Here is a 19,456-nt window from a genome sequence, read left to right as displayed (position 1 = left end):
CAGTGCATGAATGCTATGCACTGGGCCTCTAGTCACAACATAACCATCAAAATCAGGAAAATAACTTTGATGCATTACTGCCATCTAATCTCAGATCCCATTCCACTGTCCTTTTAGCAAAAGGATCCACTCCAGAATCATACTTTTCATGTAGCTTATCTCTTTGTTTCCTTCAGTCTGGAAGTTTCCTAGTCTTTCCTTGACTTTCATGAACTTGACACTTTAGAAAACTACAGGCCACTTATTTTGTTGAATGCCCCTCAATATGATTTGATAATTGATTATTCATGATTAGTTTCAGGCAATGATTTGGTAGAAATATCGGGGGAGGGGGGTGATTTATTCCCATACTGGTAATGTTAACTTCAATTACTTAAGATAGTGTCTGCCAGGCTTTCCATTGTATTCTTTTCTTTTTGTAATTAATTCGTATTTTGAAAGGATTGCTCTGAAACTGTGCAAATATCCTGTTTCTCATCTAACTTTCAAAACATTAATTTTTTTACAGGTTCTTATTCAGTGGATTATAATCCATTATTATTATAATGTATTTCAATGCTCAAATTGTCCCATATTTAGCCAGTGAGAGTCCTTTCAAGCTGGCTTTTGTCCTTTTGACATGTCACCCTAATTCTTGGAAAACTTTCTTCCCTTCTGGAGTAAGATATTTCGGTATCATCTTATACTTTCTCTGCAATAGTCACTTCTCCAAGAAGCTCTGATTCCTTTTAGTGAAGAATGTTTTTAGAAATCAAAACCTCGGTCAATGATGGTGAACCTATGACACGCGTGTCAGAGGTGACACACGAACTCATTTTTTTTGGTTGATTTTTCTTTGTTAAATGGCATTTAAATATATAAAATAAATATCAAAAATATGTCTTTGTCTTACTATGGTTGCAAATATCAAAAAATTTCTCTATGTGACACGGCACCAGAGTTAAGTTAGGGTTTTTCAAAATGCTGACACGCCGAGCTCAAAAGGCCCGCCATCACTGATCTAGGTGCTAGGTTATGCTCATTGCTATTGGGGTGTCTGATACCAAATCCTCTCACTGGACAGGACTCAAGTGTGTGTACTAGTACATACACACATTTGCATCTATAATTATTTCTCTATCATGAAAACAATGAATTCACACCATTATCTCCAATTCTAACACCAAACTATAAAGGTCATTCTAGTTTGTTTTCTCTGGAATCCATGAAAAACATATCCTTGGGTGAGGATTAAAAACAACAAAAAACCCCAGCATCCCATCCCTCAGAATGGCTAAAATTAAAAGACAAGATGACAAAAGATAAACAATTAACAGGTATAAGCAAGAATGTGGAGCAACTGCAACTCTCATACATTTTGAGTATATTTTGGTACTATTTCTCACAGTATCTACTAAAGCTGATGTATCCCCTATGGATCAGCAATTCCATTCCTAGGTATTACCCAAGCAAAACATACATATGTACACACTAGAAGACAAGTACAAGAATGTCCCTAAAAGCATTATTCATAATAACCCTAAACAGAAAATAAACTCCATGTCCATCAATAGATGGATAAATACTATACTATCTAGAAAACAAAATCTGTGGTGTTAAAAGTCAAGGGCGGAGGCATAGTCTGGGAAGGGGTTTGAGGTTTCTTCTGTGTAAATCCATTAAACTATATATTCATGATACATGCACTTTCTTTATGCATGCTATACTAAATTTTTTTTTAATCCTCACCCAAGGATATTTTCCCCATTGCTTTCAAGAGGGTAGAAGGGAGAAAGGGATGGGGCAGGGGGAGAAACATGGATGTGAGAGACATCCATCAGTTGCCTCCTACACAAGCCCCAACTGAGGCCAGGAATCTAGGTGCACAGGCTGATGCTCTCACTGCTGAAGCACACCTACCAGGGCTATACTACAATTTTTAAAAGATTAAGAATGTTCTGTAACTTGGCATAGATTTATCATATGTGGAATCTTACTGAGATAGAGCTTTTGGTTATAGTAGCAGGAATCCAATTCAAACTGGCCCAAGAGAAAAAGTAAAAGTATTGGTTTAAGTATCTAAAAAAATATATATGCCCCACTAGAACCAGAGATTCAAAAGAAATCAGTAGGTCTTTATCTTTCTCTTATTTCTGCTTTCTTTGGTTGGCTCTGTCTGGCAGCCAGACTCTCATTCTTTGCAACTCTGAACTTACTATCAGCAATTCTAGTGGAAAACATCTTTTTAAGTTCTGTCAAATCTCAGAATTGGCCTAGCTTGAGTCACATACTTGGAGCCTATTCAGCCCCATTTGATCACTAGACTAAGAGTAGTTAAGGGTACTTCCCCAAGGAAAAATCACGGCACTGCTCCCAGAAAAGGTGTGAATGAATGTGAAAGGCAAAAACATCTATATATCTGGGGAAGGAGAAGAAACCCTAAATTTGTTGCTTCTCCCTGAATTACACCAAACTTAGTTAATAAAAGTAATACTATTGGTCTGGCCAGAGTGGTTGCACATCAACCTATGGACCTGGAAGTCACAGTTCCATCCCCAGTGAGGGCATGTACCTGGGTTATGGACTCAATTCCCAGTGTGGGGCATGCAGGAGGCAGCTGACTAATGATTCTCTCTTATCATTGATTTTTCTATTTCTCTCTCCTCCCTTTCTTTCTGAAATCAGTAACAATATGTTTTTTAAAAAAAGTGAAATAGTTGGCCCTCGAACACAGGGGTGAGGGGTTTTAAGGACATCAATCTCTTGTACAGCCGAAATCCGTTTTAACTCCTGCAAAATTTAACTACTGGTAACCTACTGTTGACCAACCGGAAGCCTTACCAATAACATAAATGGAAAATTCACATATTTTTTATGTTATGTGCATTATATACTGTATTCTTACAATAAAGCAAGCTAGGCAAAGAAAATCATAGAGAAAATACATTTACAGCATTTATTGAAAAAATCTATATATAATCAGACTCACACAATTCAAACCTGTGTTGTTCAAGGGTCAACTCTATTATAGCTTTTGCCAGCTAAACCATCCAAGCTACTTTATGAGTCTTGGAACTACTTACTGTGAAAGGGAAATCGACAGCTTTTTACCAGATCCCTCAGACTAGTTTCTTCCTCCTACACTTATCTTGTATATTATGGTTAAATTAATCTTTCCAACATATGGCTCTAGTTTTAACAACCCTAATGAAGGAACCACATTCTCTTTCAAAGTTGAAGATTTTTAGCCTGCTACTCATGGTCTTCAATGATCTCACCCAAACTTTTTAATAGTTATATTATACTACAATCCTCTGTGCATGCTGAGTTAATCCTCACCCGAGGATATTTTTCCACTGATTTTTAGAGAGTGGAAGGCAGAGGGAGGGAGAGAGAAAAACATCTCTGTGAGAAACATTGATCAGTTGCCTCCCTTAGCACCGTGACTGGGGATTGAACCTGCAACCTTTTGGTGTATGGGAGAACGTTCCAACCAACAGAGCCACCTAGCCAGGGCAAATAGCACTTTCTTAATGGGAAGAATTGTTAGAAAACTATTTTCTCCATACCATTCATCCTTTGCCCATGAATAAATTATTTATAATATATTTTATCGATATTTTACAGAGAGAAAGAGAAAGGGATAGAGAGTTAGAAACATTGATGAGAGAGAAACATCGATCAGCTGCCTCTTGCACACCTCCTCTTGGGGATGTGCCCGCAAGCAAGGTACATGCCCTTGGCCAGAATCAAACCTGGGACCTTTCAGTCCGCAGGCCGATGCTCTATCCACTGAGCCAAACCGGTCAGGGCTATATTTCATTTTAAATGGAAAATTTCAAAGACAGCATAGAGATTTCAGTTTTGACACATAAATGGAAGTTGTAATAAGCTGTATATTTTAGAGCATATAAAACAACACAATCATAGACACCTGGATCTTTAGCTAATATCATTTGGACTAAATGTCTCCATCTTTTCACACTCAGCTAAAACTGATTTATATACACAACCAATTTACTCACTTGTGAGGTCACAGAATTCAATGAAAGTAATTTTTAACGGTGGGGGAATGGGGAGCAATTGTGTACAAATGACATTTCTTTTAAAATTAGAGCATAAATTAGAAGTACAAACATATCACCATTTTTATTCTCATTTAAGCCAAATATGCTCAAGCTAACAAGATACATATCTGTCCATATTTTATATTTTAATACAAATTTCAAAACATAAAGTATAATAATATTCTCTATGTTCAAATTCACTTAATTTTATAGGAAACACAGTATTTATAAAATAAACAGCTCCTGCAACAAAACCAACATTAGGAGGGTTGTTTAAATTATCTTTTAATGGTTATAGCAGAGCCAATTTTCCTCATAAAGTATCTACCGGGACGGGACTTAGCACACTCTTTAGGCTGCTTGAATATAACCAAGAATGTGGTATTGATATGTAAATATTATATATTGATTCAGTCAAGCATTTAAGAAAAAAAAGACTGACTTTTGACTTAACCCTAAACAAATAATGAATTTTGAAAATGTGTTTTACCACTATGAACACTCCTTCATGTGTTCACACAGCATATTCTACCAAGTCAATCATCTTCTTTCTCAATGTATGTCTTTGCATTAACCCGTGCCATTTGCCTAGCCAAGTACCTGTCTCTAGCTGACATTACAGTTTCTTCATTGTTCCGTTTTGCAAACTTGTTCACAGTCTCGTGTGGCCTCTCTTGTTCTTTGCCCATGTCTTGGCATTCCTCTGTGGTTCTGTGTTTTGCGCCTAGTGATGTTTCAGAACTAGAGAGTTTCTCTGGGTTACTTTCTTTATCCTTTTCCACGTCTCTCATTTTATTGGATCTCTCCTGGTCAAGAAACCTATCCTTTGCCCTAGAATTCGGGCTGTTTTCCTTTCTGTCTCGCTTTCTTTCTGAAGACTGAACACTTATTTCTCGTTTTTCTCTATCTCTGTCTTCATATTTTTCTTTCCTTGCTTTCGTATGCTCTTCCTTTTCTTTGCTTTTCTCTTCCTTTTCTACTCCTTTCTCACTGTGTCGGTCATGATCATTTCGATGTCTCTCTCTTTCTTGTTCTCTTGTGGGATATTTCTGTCTGTCTTTCTCCCTTTTCCATTCTCTGTCATTTCTTTCTCTTTGGTCTCTGCCCCTCAGTTTATCTTCTTGTTCATGCCTCTTCCAGTGGGAATCTCTATGACTGGCATCTCTGTTCCTATGGGAATCTTTCTTTTCTTTTTGGTAATCACGGTCAGTATAATAGTTCTCCTGGTTCCTGAAATGTCTCTCTTGGTGTTGATCTTCCCGTTTCTCATGTCCTCTTGACTTGGAACTCTTTGTGTGGCTTTTGGTACCATGTTCTCTTTCTTCGCTCGATGACCGTGAGTGGGTTTGATTCCTGTGATGCCTGGAGTCATTCTTAATGGTCTCTATGTTCTTTTCCCTTCTGCAGTTCACTTTATTATTTTCTTCCAGTTCATCATCCTCACTGTTGTTAGCATCAAAGTCACTGTCTGCATCTGGGTTTTCCTCTACTTTCACAGTAGTTTGGAGAATGCATTTCTCAGATGGTATTCTGTTCTCTGAAGTTACTTCATCAGAATAACCCCTTGGTTTCTCTTCCTTTATCCCAGACCTATAAAAAAATAATATAACACTAAGTGCCACATTATGATTTATAGTAAGCAAATGAAGTGTTCACATTTTTCTCAATATTTAAATCAATAAAACTGTAATTATATATGCATATTGATTATCCAAATGTAAAAAGATGCTGATGTCTATTTACCTTGTAAACACCTGCAAATTAGCATTTTCTAACAATTTAGAATAATTTCAATATTGTAGAAGTGAAAAAGAAATAAGGCCTTTTGTATTGGACCACCAGAGCCTTTAGGCAGGGATCTGTACAAGGCCTTCATTTATCCTAAGCATAGACAAAGAATAATTGGGAAAAGAAAGATATATTCTGGATCTTAGTATTTTCACAATATGAAGTTTAAGTTGTGGTTCTTTGTTGGATTTTTATTTTTATTTCTATAAAAATTAAGAAGAGCCCTGCAAGCAGATGAAGATAAAAGTTTTCACAGCAAAATGGTGGCAAAATCTAATTCAAAATATCATTAAATAAACCCTCTTATGATTAAAGAGGCATCAGCATCTTGAAATACTCCTTGGCACCTATCGCCACAAAATGAAAACATGTGAATCCATCCAACCATTACAAACAGCAACACTAAAATTGTTTATATCATCTGAATTTTCCCAGTTGATAAGTATGGTTAATTAACCAACACATTTATTCTTATCACTTACTAATCATACTAATAGAGCAACAACTATGGTTCTCTAGGAGTTGCTAGTACAACTGTCTTGGCTAAGGTATTCACCACTAATTAGGAATTCTATTAGACTCTGAGAAGTGTAACTATTAAGTAACATTATGGAGTTTCATGGCTGGCCTCACAATTATTTCAGATGAAACTCTAATAATAGGAACACTAAATCTCAATCTTCAAATATACCTTCTTAGACTCATAAGTCTCATCAATTTTTAAATCAAAACCTGGCAGTTGGGGGATGGGAAGTATAAACCTAATTCCCTCTCTTAATCCTTAACTCCATTCTCCTGCCTCTCTCCTTTTCCCAGCAACATAAGACTCAGATCCTCTTATCTGAATGTTTCTGTTCCCAAAAAGTTTATTTAAATACAAGTTCAGGACTAATTCTCCCTTTTACCTTCAGCTATATACTTCTGATATAAACATTTTAGCATTCCTATTTAATCCTATATAAGACTAATATGCAAATTGTCCCCTTGGGAGTTCGACTGACCGGGAGTTTGACTGCTTGCTATGATGTGTGCTGACCACCAGGGGGTGGTGCAAAACGAAGGAAGGCCCCAGTTGGCAGCCAGCAGCCAGGGGAAGGAAGGCCCCTGATCGCTGGCCAGGCCTGGGGACCCTATCCGGGCACAATTTCATGCACCAGGCCTCTAGTACTTTATAATATTAAAAAAAATTCTCTAACTCTTATTTTCTAGAGCAATACTAATAGAAATGTCTACATAAGTGGAAATGTCCATATCTGTACTAATATGGCAGCCACTAGTCAAATGTGGCAACTGAGTACTTGAATATGGCTGTTGTGGCCAAAGTTTTAAATGTAATATTAAACAACCACACATGACTAGTGGCTACGTACTGGAGAGTGTATTTCTAGCCATTAAGATGTGAATTTTACATTTTATGGAAGCTAGGTCCTATTTATAAAAGTAAACCACATCTCTTTTTATATTCCACCTAAATATGTAAGTATAATTATTGCAGAATCAACACAATGTTGAACTAAATATCTTTTAAATTAAGAAACTGTAAAATCCTAGCGATTCGTTTAATTGGGTCAGGTTTGGCTGACAAAACAATAAGCAGCCCAGCCAGCATGGTTCAGTGGTTGAGCATCGACCAATGAACCAGGAGGCCATGGTTCGATTCCTGGTTGGGGCACATGCCCTGACTTTGGACTCAATGCTCAGTAGGGTGTGCACAGGAGGCAGCCAATCAATGATTCTCTCTCAGCACTGATGTTTCTCTTCCTCTCCCTTTCTCTCTGAATCACTAAAAATATATTTAAAAAAAGAACAACAACAACAAAAAAACCAATATGCAATGCTGCAATTCTTATCTTGCAGCCATTCTCAACCTGTGGGTCACGACCATTGGAAAACACATATAGCATATCAGCTATTTACATTACGATTCATAACAGTAGCAAAATTACAGTTATGAAGTAGCAACGAAAATAATTTTATGGTTGGGGGTCACCACAACATGAGGAACTGTATTAAAGGGTCGCAGCATTAGGAAGGTTGAGAACCACTGTTTCAGAGGGTTAAAATGATCCAACCACAGATCATGAACAGTATCTTTCTTTTAAATATTCCGTATGCCATGTCTCACCTAGCTTCACGAAAGCTGCATGTAGGGACTTCCTCTTCACCAACTGCTTGATTTAATAGATGCCTATAAAATCCACTGAGATCTTTCTGCTTGGTTACATCCAAACGTGCTAAGAGAGGGAAAGCAAAAGTGAGAATATAGGCAACAAGGCAAAAATGCAACTCAGTTTTATGGACATACAGTATGTAACATACACTGTGTGTAAACTATTCTCTAGATCAAGAATTGGGAAATTAGCCCAGCCAGTGTGGGTGCATGGTTGAGCATCAACCTATAATCAGGGGTCACGGTTCAATTTCTGATCAGAGCACGTGTCCAGGTTTCGGGATTGATCCCCAGTAAGGGGTGTGCAGGATGTAGCCTATCAATGATTCTCTGTTATCATTGATGTTTCTCTCTTTTCCTCTCCCTTCCTCTCTGAAATCAATAAAAATATATTTAAAAAAAAAAGTTGGGAAACTATAGCCTACAGGCCAAAGCTGCCTATCTTTGTAAATACATTTTTGTTGAAATGTAGCTCTGTTCATTTGTCTATGTATTGTCTAGGGCTGCTTTTGTGTTACAAAGGCAGAATTGAGTAGTTGGTACACAAAGTCTAAAATGTTCATAATCTGGTGCTTTATGGAAAGTTTGCTGACTGTTGCTCTAGAATTCAGCGGTTCTCAACCTGTGGGTCGCGACCATTGGAAAACACATATAGCATATCAGATATTTACATTACGATTCATAACAGTAGCAAAATTACAGTTATGAAGTAGCAATGAAAATAATTTTATGGTTGGGGGTCACCACAACATGAGGAACTGTATTACAGGGTCGCAGCATTAGGAAGGCTGAGAACCACTGCAGTCTAGATGAACACACAGTACATGCACAGATCAAGTCTAGAGATTTGGTTTTCTTCCACTTCAAGTTGATGAGCACTTGCCAAATAAGCTATTTATAAGTATATATTTCACTCAAATCTTGAGAAATGACCATGAGTAGAAAACACTGAAGTAAAACACTATGACTTTGTTTGGCCTTTGCACATCTTTGTTTTTTCATGAATTAATGTTATTCTTTTTCTAAATGCCCAACTGATGCTCCTTGGGTGATGTTACTCTAGTTTTCTCATCCCAGAAAATATAACTAGGATTTGAAACTCAGTTTACACTGCTTCTGTAAGTGTCATGGTATTATACCTTGTAATCAATGTTTTACATTTGGGAATCATTTTCCAAAGCAATGACTTGTAATGACCATAGTTTTAAACAAAATAGATATAAGTGAAAAGTCTAGTAGAAGTACTAGTTATTAAGAATACAACTATATTTAGTAGAAATCTCCTGCTTTATGATAATACAACATAATATCATAACTTGTACCTTCAATTCCTATACATAAATTATGACCACAACATTATAATCAAAAAGTTCAGTGACAGAATAAATGGCTAACCACAGGGCAAAATTCTGCTGCTTGTTTCTTTCTACCCTTGCCCTCTTCCATTTCACCTTCGAGTGCAGCAGCCCTCTTCTCTCTTTCCTCCTCTTCAGCTCTCTCTTGCAGTTTTTTCTTATAAGCAGATGTCACAAATGCCTCTTTATCATCAAATTCTCCCTTTTCCATTTCTCGTTCTCTCTGTATTTTCTTTTCCATTCTTTTTTCCTGTTCCTTTTTTCTGATCTCAACTGCTTTTAGTAAGTTGTGAATATATTTGGGCTAGGGGGTAAAAAAAAGATTATTTAGGAAAAAGTCAAAGATAATTGTCAATACTCTATTTTTTATCAAGAATTCATTAAAAAAATGAATAGTTCAAATAAACAGGCTTATCATCATTGCAAAAATCAATACAAATTTATTAGCAAGAATAAATTGAAAATTCTTTCCAATAAAAAATATTCAGTGCTATTTTATCATTATTTTAAAAATCTAAAACAAAGTAAATAATTTTTCCACCACTGTTTCTGTCACCATTTTTACTGGTATTGTTTTAATATTTCTTCAACAGATACATGAACCAGAAAGGTTCCTACTAGCTTTTCACATTAGTTGTAATACGATTATTTAAAATAGTAGCTTTAACATAATTTTACACCACTACTTTATTTGTAGATACTGTAAGATGCAAAGATCATAAAAATCAGTCTGTGCTTATGAAAGAATAAGATAAAAATATGAACTTATTTTAATCCCCTTACCTTTTTTTTCAAAATAAAAATCTGATCATGATATGTGTAGATGATTCAGTTATGAGGTAAGAAGCAATAAAAAATAAGAGGATGATAAAATACAAGTAAACATAAACAAAACCAGAACAAAAACTTTCTAAGAAAAATATTTCAAAAAATTATTTGCAAACGTTTAAAAAAGCAAAAATGAAAATTTATAAAATTGTTAGATATTTCACTTGTTCCTGTTGAATAAATGTAGGGCTTCTGAGTCCTAACTCAAATCTATAATATCTGAAGTACGGGCACTTCACACTTCAAATGCCTAAAAGCTTTTTCTCAGACCATCTTCATGCTGAAATAAGATTAAGATATACAATGCAGGTCAAGGTCAAAGAAAGTTTGTATTTTCAGCTACAAACCTTTCGGTCTTTTCCCAAAAGCAATTTAGGATTATTTTCTTCCTTTTTTTTCTGCATTTCATCATAAATACTATCATATTCATATACAGTGGAATCTTCTGCAAGGGCCTTCTGGATTTCCAGTTTGGTCTTTAAAAGAAAAAATTAAACATTTTTCAAAAATATGAACTAGCTAGCTAATAGCACAAAAAAGTGGAAGTAATTTTCTTGAGACAGAATCAGAAATCTATCAAAAATTTCTATCAATCACATTTTAAGACAAAATATATGAACATCAATTTTGGAGCCTGGCTGCCTGAATTAGAAGCTTGGCTCTATACTTACTGAGCTGTGTTTTTTCCTTTAAAATTTCTAAAACCCAGAAATCAATGTAAATCAACAAACAACTATATATATAAAAGCCTAAGTGATCAAAAAACTGGTCAGCCAAGTGGCTATGATATGCACTGACCACCAGGGGGAAAATGCTCAACACAAAAGCTGCTCCCCGGTGGTCAGTGCGATCCCACAGCCAACCTGCCGCGCCCCCCGCCCCTCCCCGCCTCCACACCCCCAGGCCAACCTGCCAGGCTGAGGGACCCCATCCACGCATGAATTTGTGCACCGGGCCTCTAGTCCTAACATATTTTCAAAAACAGCCTGGCCAGCGTAGGCTGTTTTTGAACATTTACCTATGAACCAGGAGATCATGCTTCAATTCCTGGTCAGGGCACATGCCTGAGTTGCGGGCTTGATCCTCAGTCTGGGGCGTGCAGGAGGCAGCCAATAGCCGATTGATGATTCTCTCTCATCACTGATGTTTCTATCTCCCTCTCTCTCTCTCCCTTCCTCTCTGAAATCAATAAAAAAAATAGGGGAAAAAACGAGGGTCAAATTAAATTTCTTTTTATTGCTTTCAGAGAGGAAGGGAGAGGGAGAGGGAGATAGAAACATCAATGATGAGAGAGAATCATCAATCAACTGCCTCCTGCATGCCCCCACTGGGGACTGAGCCCACAACCGGGCATGTGCCCTTGACCAGAATCAAACTTGGGACACTTCAGTCCACAGGCCTACACTCTATTCACTGAGTCAAGCCAACTAGGGCTAAATTATTTCTTTACACATACCTATTCTGTTTTGTCTCAGCACCTAGATACCAAAACTGATACTTAAAAATGTGAGCTGAAATACCTACTTCCCCAGTTACATTTAAGTCACTCTTTGACCTTACCTGTTTCATTGCTTGCTTTTTAGCAGCTTCCCTCTGAAGGCTTTCACTCACGGAGGTCTAGAACACAGAAAAATGCTGTCATTGTTTAATACTTCTTTTCCAAAATTCTGTTTGGCAACTGGTTCCTTACTTAGCTTTAAAAATACAAAGGTAGTATTATGAATTGACATTATCAAGGCCTTTCTCCCACACTTTTGGAAACAAACGAATTTTCATTGTAACTTACCATATTAGGCTATATGGGGTACAAAACAGAACAGGACAAATGAGGTAACGGATTTTTTAGTCTCAACTTCAATTTTACTACTAAGTCAGTCAACTTCTATGGATTTCAATTTGCTTTGTGTGTTCATGTGAATGTGTGTATGCGTGAGTATTAGGTGGAGGTGGATTGGTCCCTTCTAGCACTAAATTGGTATCATCCCCAGCAATAAAAAGCACATTATTTTATATTCATCATTAAATATAGTATATCAAGCTTTTAGTATATATTTAAGGTTTATGGGCAGCCAAAACTATCTGAGATTATAATCATTCAATAAATATGTACTGAAACGCCTACCATATCTGGCATTGTTCTAGCTCCTGAAGATATCAGAAAAACAAGAACAGTCTTTGTCCTGAGAGATAAATGGTCTGAAAGGGAAGACAAATAACTAAAGAGATCATTATAATATAAATGTGATAAGCAACGCAATAAAAGGATAAAAAAGGGCTGTGGGAGCTAAGGGGAACAAAATGTATGAGAAATCAAGAAAGCCTTCCCTAAAGAGATATGACATTAGACCTGAATCAAAGAATTTAAGAGAAGGCAAGAGGAATATAATAGGAAATAGTAACCACATGGACAAAAGTAAGGTCTTACAGCTAAGAAAAGAAATATACCGTATTTGCCGGCGTATAAGACGATTTTTTGGCCCTGAAAAATATGCCTCCAAGTGGGGGGTCGTCTTATACGCCAGGTACACTTCAGATAGACTGCCCATAGTGCTTGCCCCGTGCCATAGTGGCCTCCCGATGCCCGCCCACTTCATTCCACATACCATTCAGGCATCAGCAGCGCTGCTGGGTGTATGCTCGGCTGTTATGCAATTTTGCTGTTATGCGATTTTACCACACTCGCAAAATCGCACACAGCCGACCATACACCCAGTATGATAGCGCAAAATCACGAATCGCGATACCATACTGGGTGTATGGTTGGCTGTGTGCGATTTTGCGAGTGTGGTAAATTCGGGTTACCGTATATTTCTTTACATATGCATTGAAGATTCGCGATTTTGCGCTATCATGGTGCCTGTTAGAATGTTGAAGAGCTCGCACTTGCGCACTAGTGAGGTCCCAGAGAGATGCTGATGCAAGGGTGGACCAGACTGCTATAGTGACAGGGCGGGCAAACAGGGAGCAGGGACCACTATTTGTTATCTTACTTCTATCATTGACAGTCCCTCTAGGTTGTGGGCTGCTTGCCTGTGTTCCTGAGAAGCATCTACGGTACCAGTCTATAGAGTGTGTTTTCTTTAGTGAATTACCGGTATGTTTACCGGTAATAAACTTGCACTGTTTTATGTATATGTTTGATTACATACAGCCTTGTGACAGTTTTCCTGCATGTCATAAGCATTTGAATATAAATTAAAATGTTAAAATCAAATCTGATATTGTTTTACCTTTTATTTGGTGTGTGGAAGGTGTGCGGAAGAGGGGGTAGTCTTATACGGCGAGTATATAACAAACTCTGTATTTTGAGTGGAAATGTTAGGGGGTCGTCTTATACGCCCAGTCGTCTTATACGCCGGCAAATACGGTAATTAGCATACGTAAGTAAAAGTGTTTCCTTAAAAGTATAAGGCTTTGTAAACATACTAACCAACACCAAAATGTACACTTTAACAGAGTAAATGTTGTGGTGTGTAAATTATCTTTAAAAAATAGTAATACTAGTAAATTTATTTTTAATTAAACATATAAGCCTCAGCTCTAGGACTATAGGACTGTTTTCAAATGTTTAGTATCAAGTGGTGTTTCCTGTTTTCCACTGCAACAAAGGTAACAAAATAAACAAATCTAATCCTAGTTCCCTAAAACCATGGAGAAAAAGTTAATACACAAAGGCTATACAAGTAACAGAATACTTATTAAAAGAAGTGTATAGGCAGCCAGGCCAAGTGGCCCAGTTGGTTGAGTGTCATCCTGTGCACTGGAAGGTTGCCAGTTCCATTCCTGGTCAGGGCATGTAGGGAAGGCAACTGATGGATGTTCTTTTTTTTCTCTCTCTCCCTACCTTTCTTGGATTAAAAAAAAAGTGTTTAAGCAAAGAGCTAAAGACATTTCAGATAGTAAATTGACTCCAACAAGAGGAAGAGAGGTTGGTAACAAAAACAGTATCCAACATTTACAGAGGCAGGTGCTATGCTAAGTGAATTACTTGTGTATTACTGTATTTTTCAATTACTAAAAATTTTAATTATGTGATATAACCCATTTTTCACTAGAGTAACAATTTTAAACATTAAAATATTAAATATGCTAATAAACATCTCATGAAATTCTTCTCAACATATTTTTATGTCTTTCCAATTAGTGTAAATGAAGTATATATATATTTTTTGATCACTGAGTTAGTAATATCCTCAGGATTGACTAGAAGAGTAAGTCTCCAAATGCTGGACTTTTACTTCTTGTTTTTATTATTTGGCCCATCTCTCCTCTTCCAATCTGTCACAGTTCACCTGCTGTCACTTTTAAACTGGTTGCTTCAACTTGAACTTGAATAAATAAAGCACAAGGCTATTACTTTTTAATTTCATATAGTGTAGAATAAATAGGCAGACTGGGAAGGGCCTCTCCAACATCAAGTATATTTTGAGACATCTCAAGAGGCTATGCTTCCATTTTATAGTTGTTTAGAACGATAAGCCTGACCTTTGAAAAAAATCAGATGTTACTTCTTATAGGGTAAGTTCATAATGGAGGGAGTAGAGTAAATTTACATATCCTATTCAGAGACTTATATCCCTGAAGTTGCAATATCATCAGTGGATAAAGAGGTCACTCTGAACCTAAGCTGAAAAATTCAAGGAGGATTATCTCCTTTTGAAGCTCATTTAATTCTCAGTTTTCTAACTGAGGGAACTGTGACAATGACTATTAAAGATGACTAAAGCCCAGCCGATGTGGCTCAGTGGTTAAGTGTCAACCTATGAATCAGGAGGTCACAGGGCACATGCCCGGGTTGCAGGTTTGATACCCAGTAGGGGGCATGCAAGAGACAGCTGATCAATGATTCTCATCATTGATGTTTCTATCTCTCTACTTCTCCCTTCCTCTCTGAGATCAATAAAAAAAAAAGAGTACACACACACACACACACACACACACAAAACAAGGGTGAAATTAAAGACACTGATGTTTTGTATGACAGTTTTCTCTGATGAAAAAACAAGCAAAAAGTGGAAGCATAAAAGGAGTATAAAAAGGAGAGTAATTTTTGGATTGCTCATAAAGAAAACAATTCTTTCACAGTCACATATAGTGTAAGATATGGATTAAAGGGAAAAAACTCAGAACATGGTTCTCAATATCCTTCCTAGGTTGCATCAGTCAAAAATAGTAGAAAAACATTTCATAAGATTCAGTGAAAACATATTTACTGTAATCAATGACACCTCTTACAATACACTTAGAAACCCAAACTTTATTTCCAAAAACATCATTAACCATGTTGGTAATAACTAGTGCACTTATAATCAACAGTCAAAGGTCTTGTAATCCTCCCTACAGAGGTCAAATTTTAATGAAATACACTTGGTATTTTCTCAAAAGACAAGCAACAGTTTGGCACCTAATATATAATCACAATGACCAAGTCAGGTGTGCAGAATCCCCAGTACAGACTTTATTAGAGTTCAGTTATAAATATACAATCTCTTGACATTGAAGATGTAGTTCTTGCAGATAAAGCCCAAAGGCAGGAAATGAATCTCCTCCCAAATGCTGCTTCTTATCTTTAAAGTAAACTCAAATTATTACTAAACTAATAAAGTAATTTTGTTTCAGAGAGTGATCTGATCTATTTTATAAATCCAAGAATGAGATGGAGGATTATTGCTTTTTGTCTGACTACACACACTAAAACATGAAAATAAAGAAAGAACTTTTTTTAAATGATTTTTTATGGTAAAGTTAGATTAGGCAATATCAAAGCCTGTCAATATATGAGGAAGATGGATATTGTTTTGGAAAAATAGAAAGCTAATTTTTTAAAAAATGTATTTTTATTGATTCAGAGAGGGAGAGGGAGAGATAGAAACATCAATGATGAGAATCACTGATCATCTGCCTCCTGCACGAACCCCATCAGGGATTGAGCCTGCAACCCAGGCATGTGCCTTGACTGGGAACCAAACCGTGACCTCCAGGTTCATAGGTTGATGCCCAACACTGAATCACACTGGCCGGGCAAAAGCTAATTTTTTAAACAGCAAATTTTAAGGTAAAGCTTTTACTATCTTCTAATCAGAAATAAGTCAGTTAAAAATGATAAACAACTGAGTGCATTGAGATTGCATACAAATCAAATAAAAAGTATTTCAAAAATATAATTATAGGGGCATGTCAGAGGCAACTGATCGATGTTTCTCTCCCTTCCTCTTCCTAAAATCAATAAATTTGTCTGTGTGTATGTATATATGTGTATATATATAATTATGGTCATTACTGCCTTCTTTATGGAATTTTAAAAAAAAGAAAATGAAGTTTATTTATAGAAATTGTTTCTAATGCAAGGGCTAAAACAGGCACTTCTAATGTAAAGTATATGGTAAAAAAAAAAAAAAAAAAAAGTTGCCAAAACCGGTTTGGCTCAGTGGATGGAGCGTCGGCCTGCAGACTGAAGGGTCCCAGGTTCAATTCCGGTCAAGGGCATGTGCCTTGGTTGCGGGCACATCCCCAGTGGGAGATGTGCAGGAGGCAGCTGATCGATGTTTCTCTCTCATCGATTTTTCTAACTCTCTCTCTCCCTTCCTTTCTGTGAAAAATCAATAAAACATATTTTAAAAAAGAAAAAGAAAAAAGTTGATCATTTCTTTCAGTATTTGTGCTTTGTTGCAATCTCATTCTTAGTCCCTTTCTCAACGCAAACCTGCTCTACTCACATTCCTTCCCAACATAGTAAGTGGCAATTCTTCATGGAATTTTTCTAATATAATGGCCACAACACAAAATGGAGATTAAGATTCTATTTAAAGCCGAAACCGGTTTGGCTCAGTGGATAGAGCGTCGGCCTGCAGACTGAAAGGTCCCAGGTTCGATTCTGGTCAAGGGCATGTACCTGGGTTGCGGGCACATCCCCAGTGGGAGATGTGCAGGAGGCAGCTGATCGATGTTTCTCTCTCATCGATGTTTCTAACTCTCTATCTCTCTCCCTTTCTCTCTGTAAAAAATCAATAAAATATATTAAAAAAAAAAGATTCTATTTAAAAAAATAAAAAATGCCAGGCTACCAATTATAAGTGTCAAACACAAAGTGGGATGGAGATAGCACATGAAACTTTCAGATGACTGATGAGTTATTGCATACAGAGAGGATACTTTTATTGTAGCAACATAGCTACCATTTATTACACTTCTACTCTGTGCTATGTGCTGTAGGATATACTACCTCTAATCCTTAAAATAAACTTTTATTAGATATTATAAAATACTTTTTAAGATACAGAACTGAAACTGAGATGTTAAACAATTCACTAAAGATCTTAAAGGTAGGAAAGCAATGCAAAGCTTCTGTCTTAAGCTGGCAAGTTAATATGCTGAAGTCTCCTCCTCCTCCAAACCCTCAAAATGACAAAAAATAAATCCGTAATCATGCTAGAAAATAAGAAGGGCTATTTTGAATGGACTGGAACTTGAGGGAGATAAAAGGCAAGAAACTAAAATGCCGACAGAGGATGAATGTTATAAAAAGGTGGGAAAGGTTCCCAGAGAACTACATGTACTGAATTAAGTGATACAAAGAGCAGAAGACAGAGAAGACAGATTAATTGGTTTGTGCAACAATGCAAGTGGGACTTTATATACTGCCTTCCTGAGAAAAGATATATAGCAGATTTCATTTCTGCTCCAAGTTGGAAATGTAAATACAGGATTAGAGACAGAAATCAATGAAACAGAATACAAATTCCAGAGAAACAGACCCACATACGTATGGAAATGTAATACATAATAAGTGAGCCATTACATCAGGGGAAGGCACAGAATGATAGTTCTCCATCATACTCAATATTCCTCTTTTACAGAAAGTATTTAATATCCCTTATCTATACTGAAATGAAATACATAGATTATATAAACTCTCTACACAAAAATTTTAAAATTATATATTTCTTCCTTCCATTCCATTTTGGATACATACATACATACGTACACCTGAAGATATAAAAGGAAAGTAATTTGTATTAGAATAATATACTCTGTATTTCAACATGTAAATAAATGCTCAACCATGTTAGAACACAGTAAATTCTCAGATTCTTCTACCGTGTAGAAGCACTGTAACCACCATTAATGCTAAAGATACATATGCTGACTGCAGAACTGGTGACTCGAGCACCACAAATGACACTGGTAACAGTGACCCAATTTTCTTAAATGGTAAATAAACTCTTGGTAAAGTTCCAAACAATGTAAGATATAATCGTCCCTCAATCTACAAGATAGTCAAATTAGGAGAAAATTTAGCCTGCATTTTGCCATGCAAAACACAATATTTTTAAAGATATTTTAAATATTATTTTATTAAAAATACTTTAATAAAAATAAAATGCACAAAATATTTTGAGTTTCTGTGTAAAAAGAACTTAGGTCCTAGGCTCATAAAATTATAAACAGCTTTTCATCTGTATACATATTCAGAGGGATTTTACCTATATAGATGGGGAGAATATCTACCTACCATCCCTGGCTCACATCCAAAATTGGTGTCAATAATACTCACTCCCAATAATTGTAAAAGCCAAAGCCACTCCACAAATTTCTTAATGGCTCTCTGGAAGTGGTAACACCCCTACTGAAAATTTTTAGAATGAGATTAAAAAAATTTTTTTTTGAACAGAATATTCACTTTGCTGAAAATAGTCCCACCTATAATGATAAAAGCATAATATGCTAAGTAGACCAGGTGACCTTCCAGATGAAGCCACGGCGGCAGGGGCCGAGGCAGAGGCAGCTACGGCCGCGGTAAGGGCAGAGCCCCTTCCACAAATTTCGTGCATCGGGCCTCTAATCTTAAAATATTCTTAAAACACCAGATGACAGAATGTGTAATTTCACATGGTAAAGACGATCTCTCTTTGAAGTTTGTCTGATCTTTGCTAATCCCCCAACTAACCCTTTTGTTATTAAAATTCCATTACAAACAAACTCCTTCTTAAAGGGAATCCTATATTAATAAAACCCTAATATGCAAATTGGCCGAACAGCGGACTAACCACCAGGGGGCAGATTCAACACAGGAACTGCCCCCTGGTGGTCAGTGCGCTCCCACAGGAAGCCAGGCTCATGGCTGGGGAGTATAGCGGTGGTGGTGGAAGCCTCTCCCGCCTCCACGGCAGGACTAAGGAGCAGCGAGCAGGTGGACAGTAAGGAGTGAGGGGTCCCAGACTGTGAAAGGGATATCCAACTGCTGGCTATCCCTTGAGGGGTCACAGACT

General features: G+C 36.8%; 1 protein-coding gene across 3 annotated transcripts in view; it reads right to left on the bottom strand.

The window, feature by feature from the left end:
• Nucleotides 1-3,857: 3,857 nt before the first annotated feature.
• The window catches only part of NSRP1 (nuclear speckle splicing regulatory protein 1), a 22,986-nt gene continuing 7,387 nt past the window's right edge, over nt 3,858-19,456 (bottom strand). For all 3 annotated transcript variants that reach the window (XM_006768069.2, XM_015566763.1, XM_015566762.1), the window contains 5 exons: nt 11,748-11,804; nt 10,535-10,663; nt 9,456-9,663; nt 7,960-8,068; nt 3,858-5,636 (listed from right to left, as the gene is read on the bottom strand). In XM_006768069.2, coding sequence (XP_006768132.1) covers nt 4,583-5,636; nt 7,960-8,068; nt 9,456-9,663; nt 10,535-10,663; nt 11,748-11,804 — 1,557 coding nt within the window. In that variant the 3' untranslated portion in view covers nt 3,858-4,582. The remainder of the gene's footprint in view (nt 5,637-7,959; nt 8,069-9,455; nt 9,664-10,534; nt 10,664-11,747; nt 11,805-19,456) is intronic.

Source organism: Myotis davidii, unplaced genomic scaffold, assembly GCF_000327345.1.
Source record: "Myotis davidii unplaced genomic scaffold, ASM32734v1 scaffold363, whole genome shotgun sequence".
Lineage (NCBI taxonomy): Eukaryota > Metazoa > Chordata > Mammalia > Chiroptera > Vespertilionidae > Myotis > Myotis davidii.
Note: the sequence above shows the minus strand (reverse complement) of the source record. Positions and strands in the feature narration are given on the sequence as shown.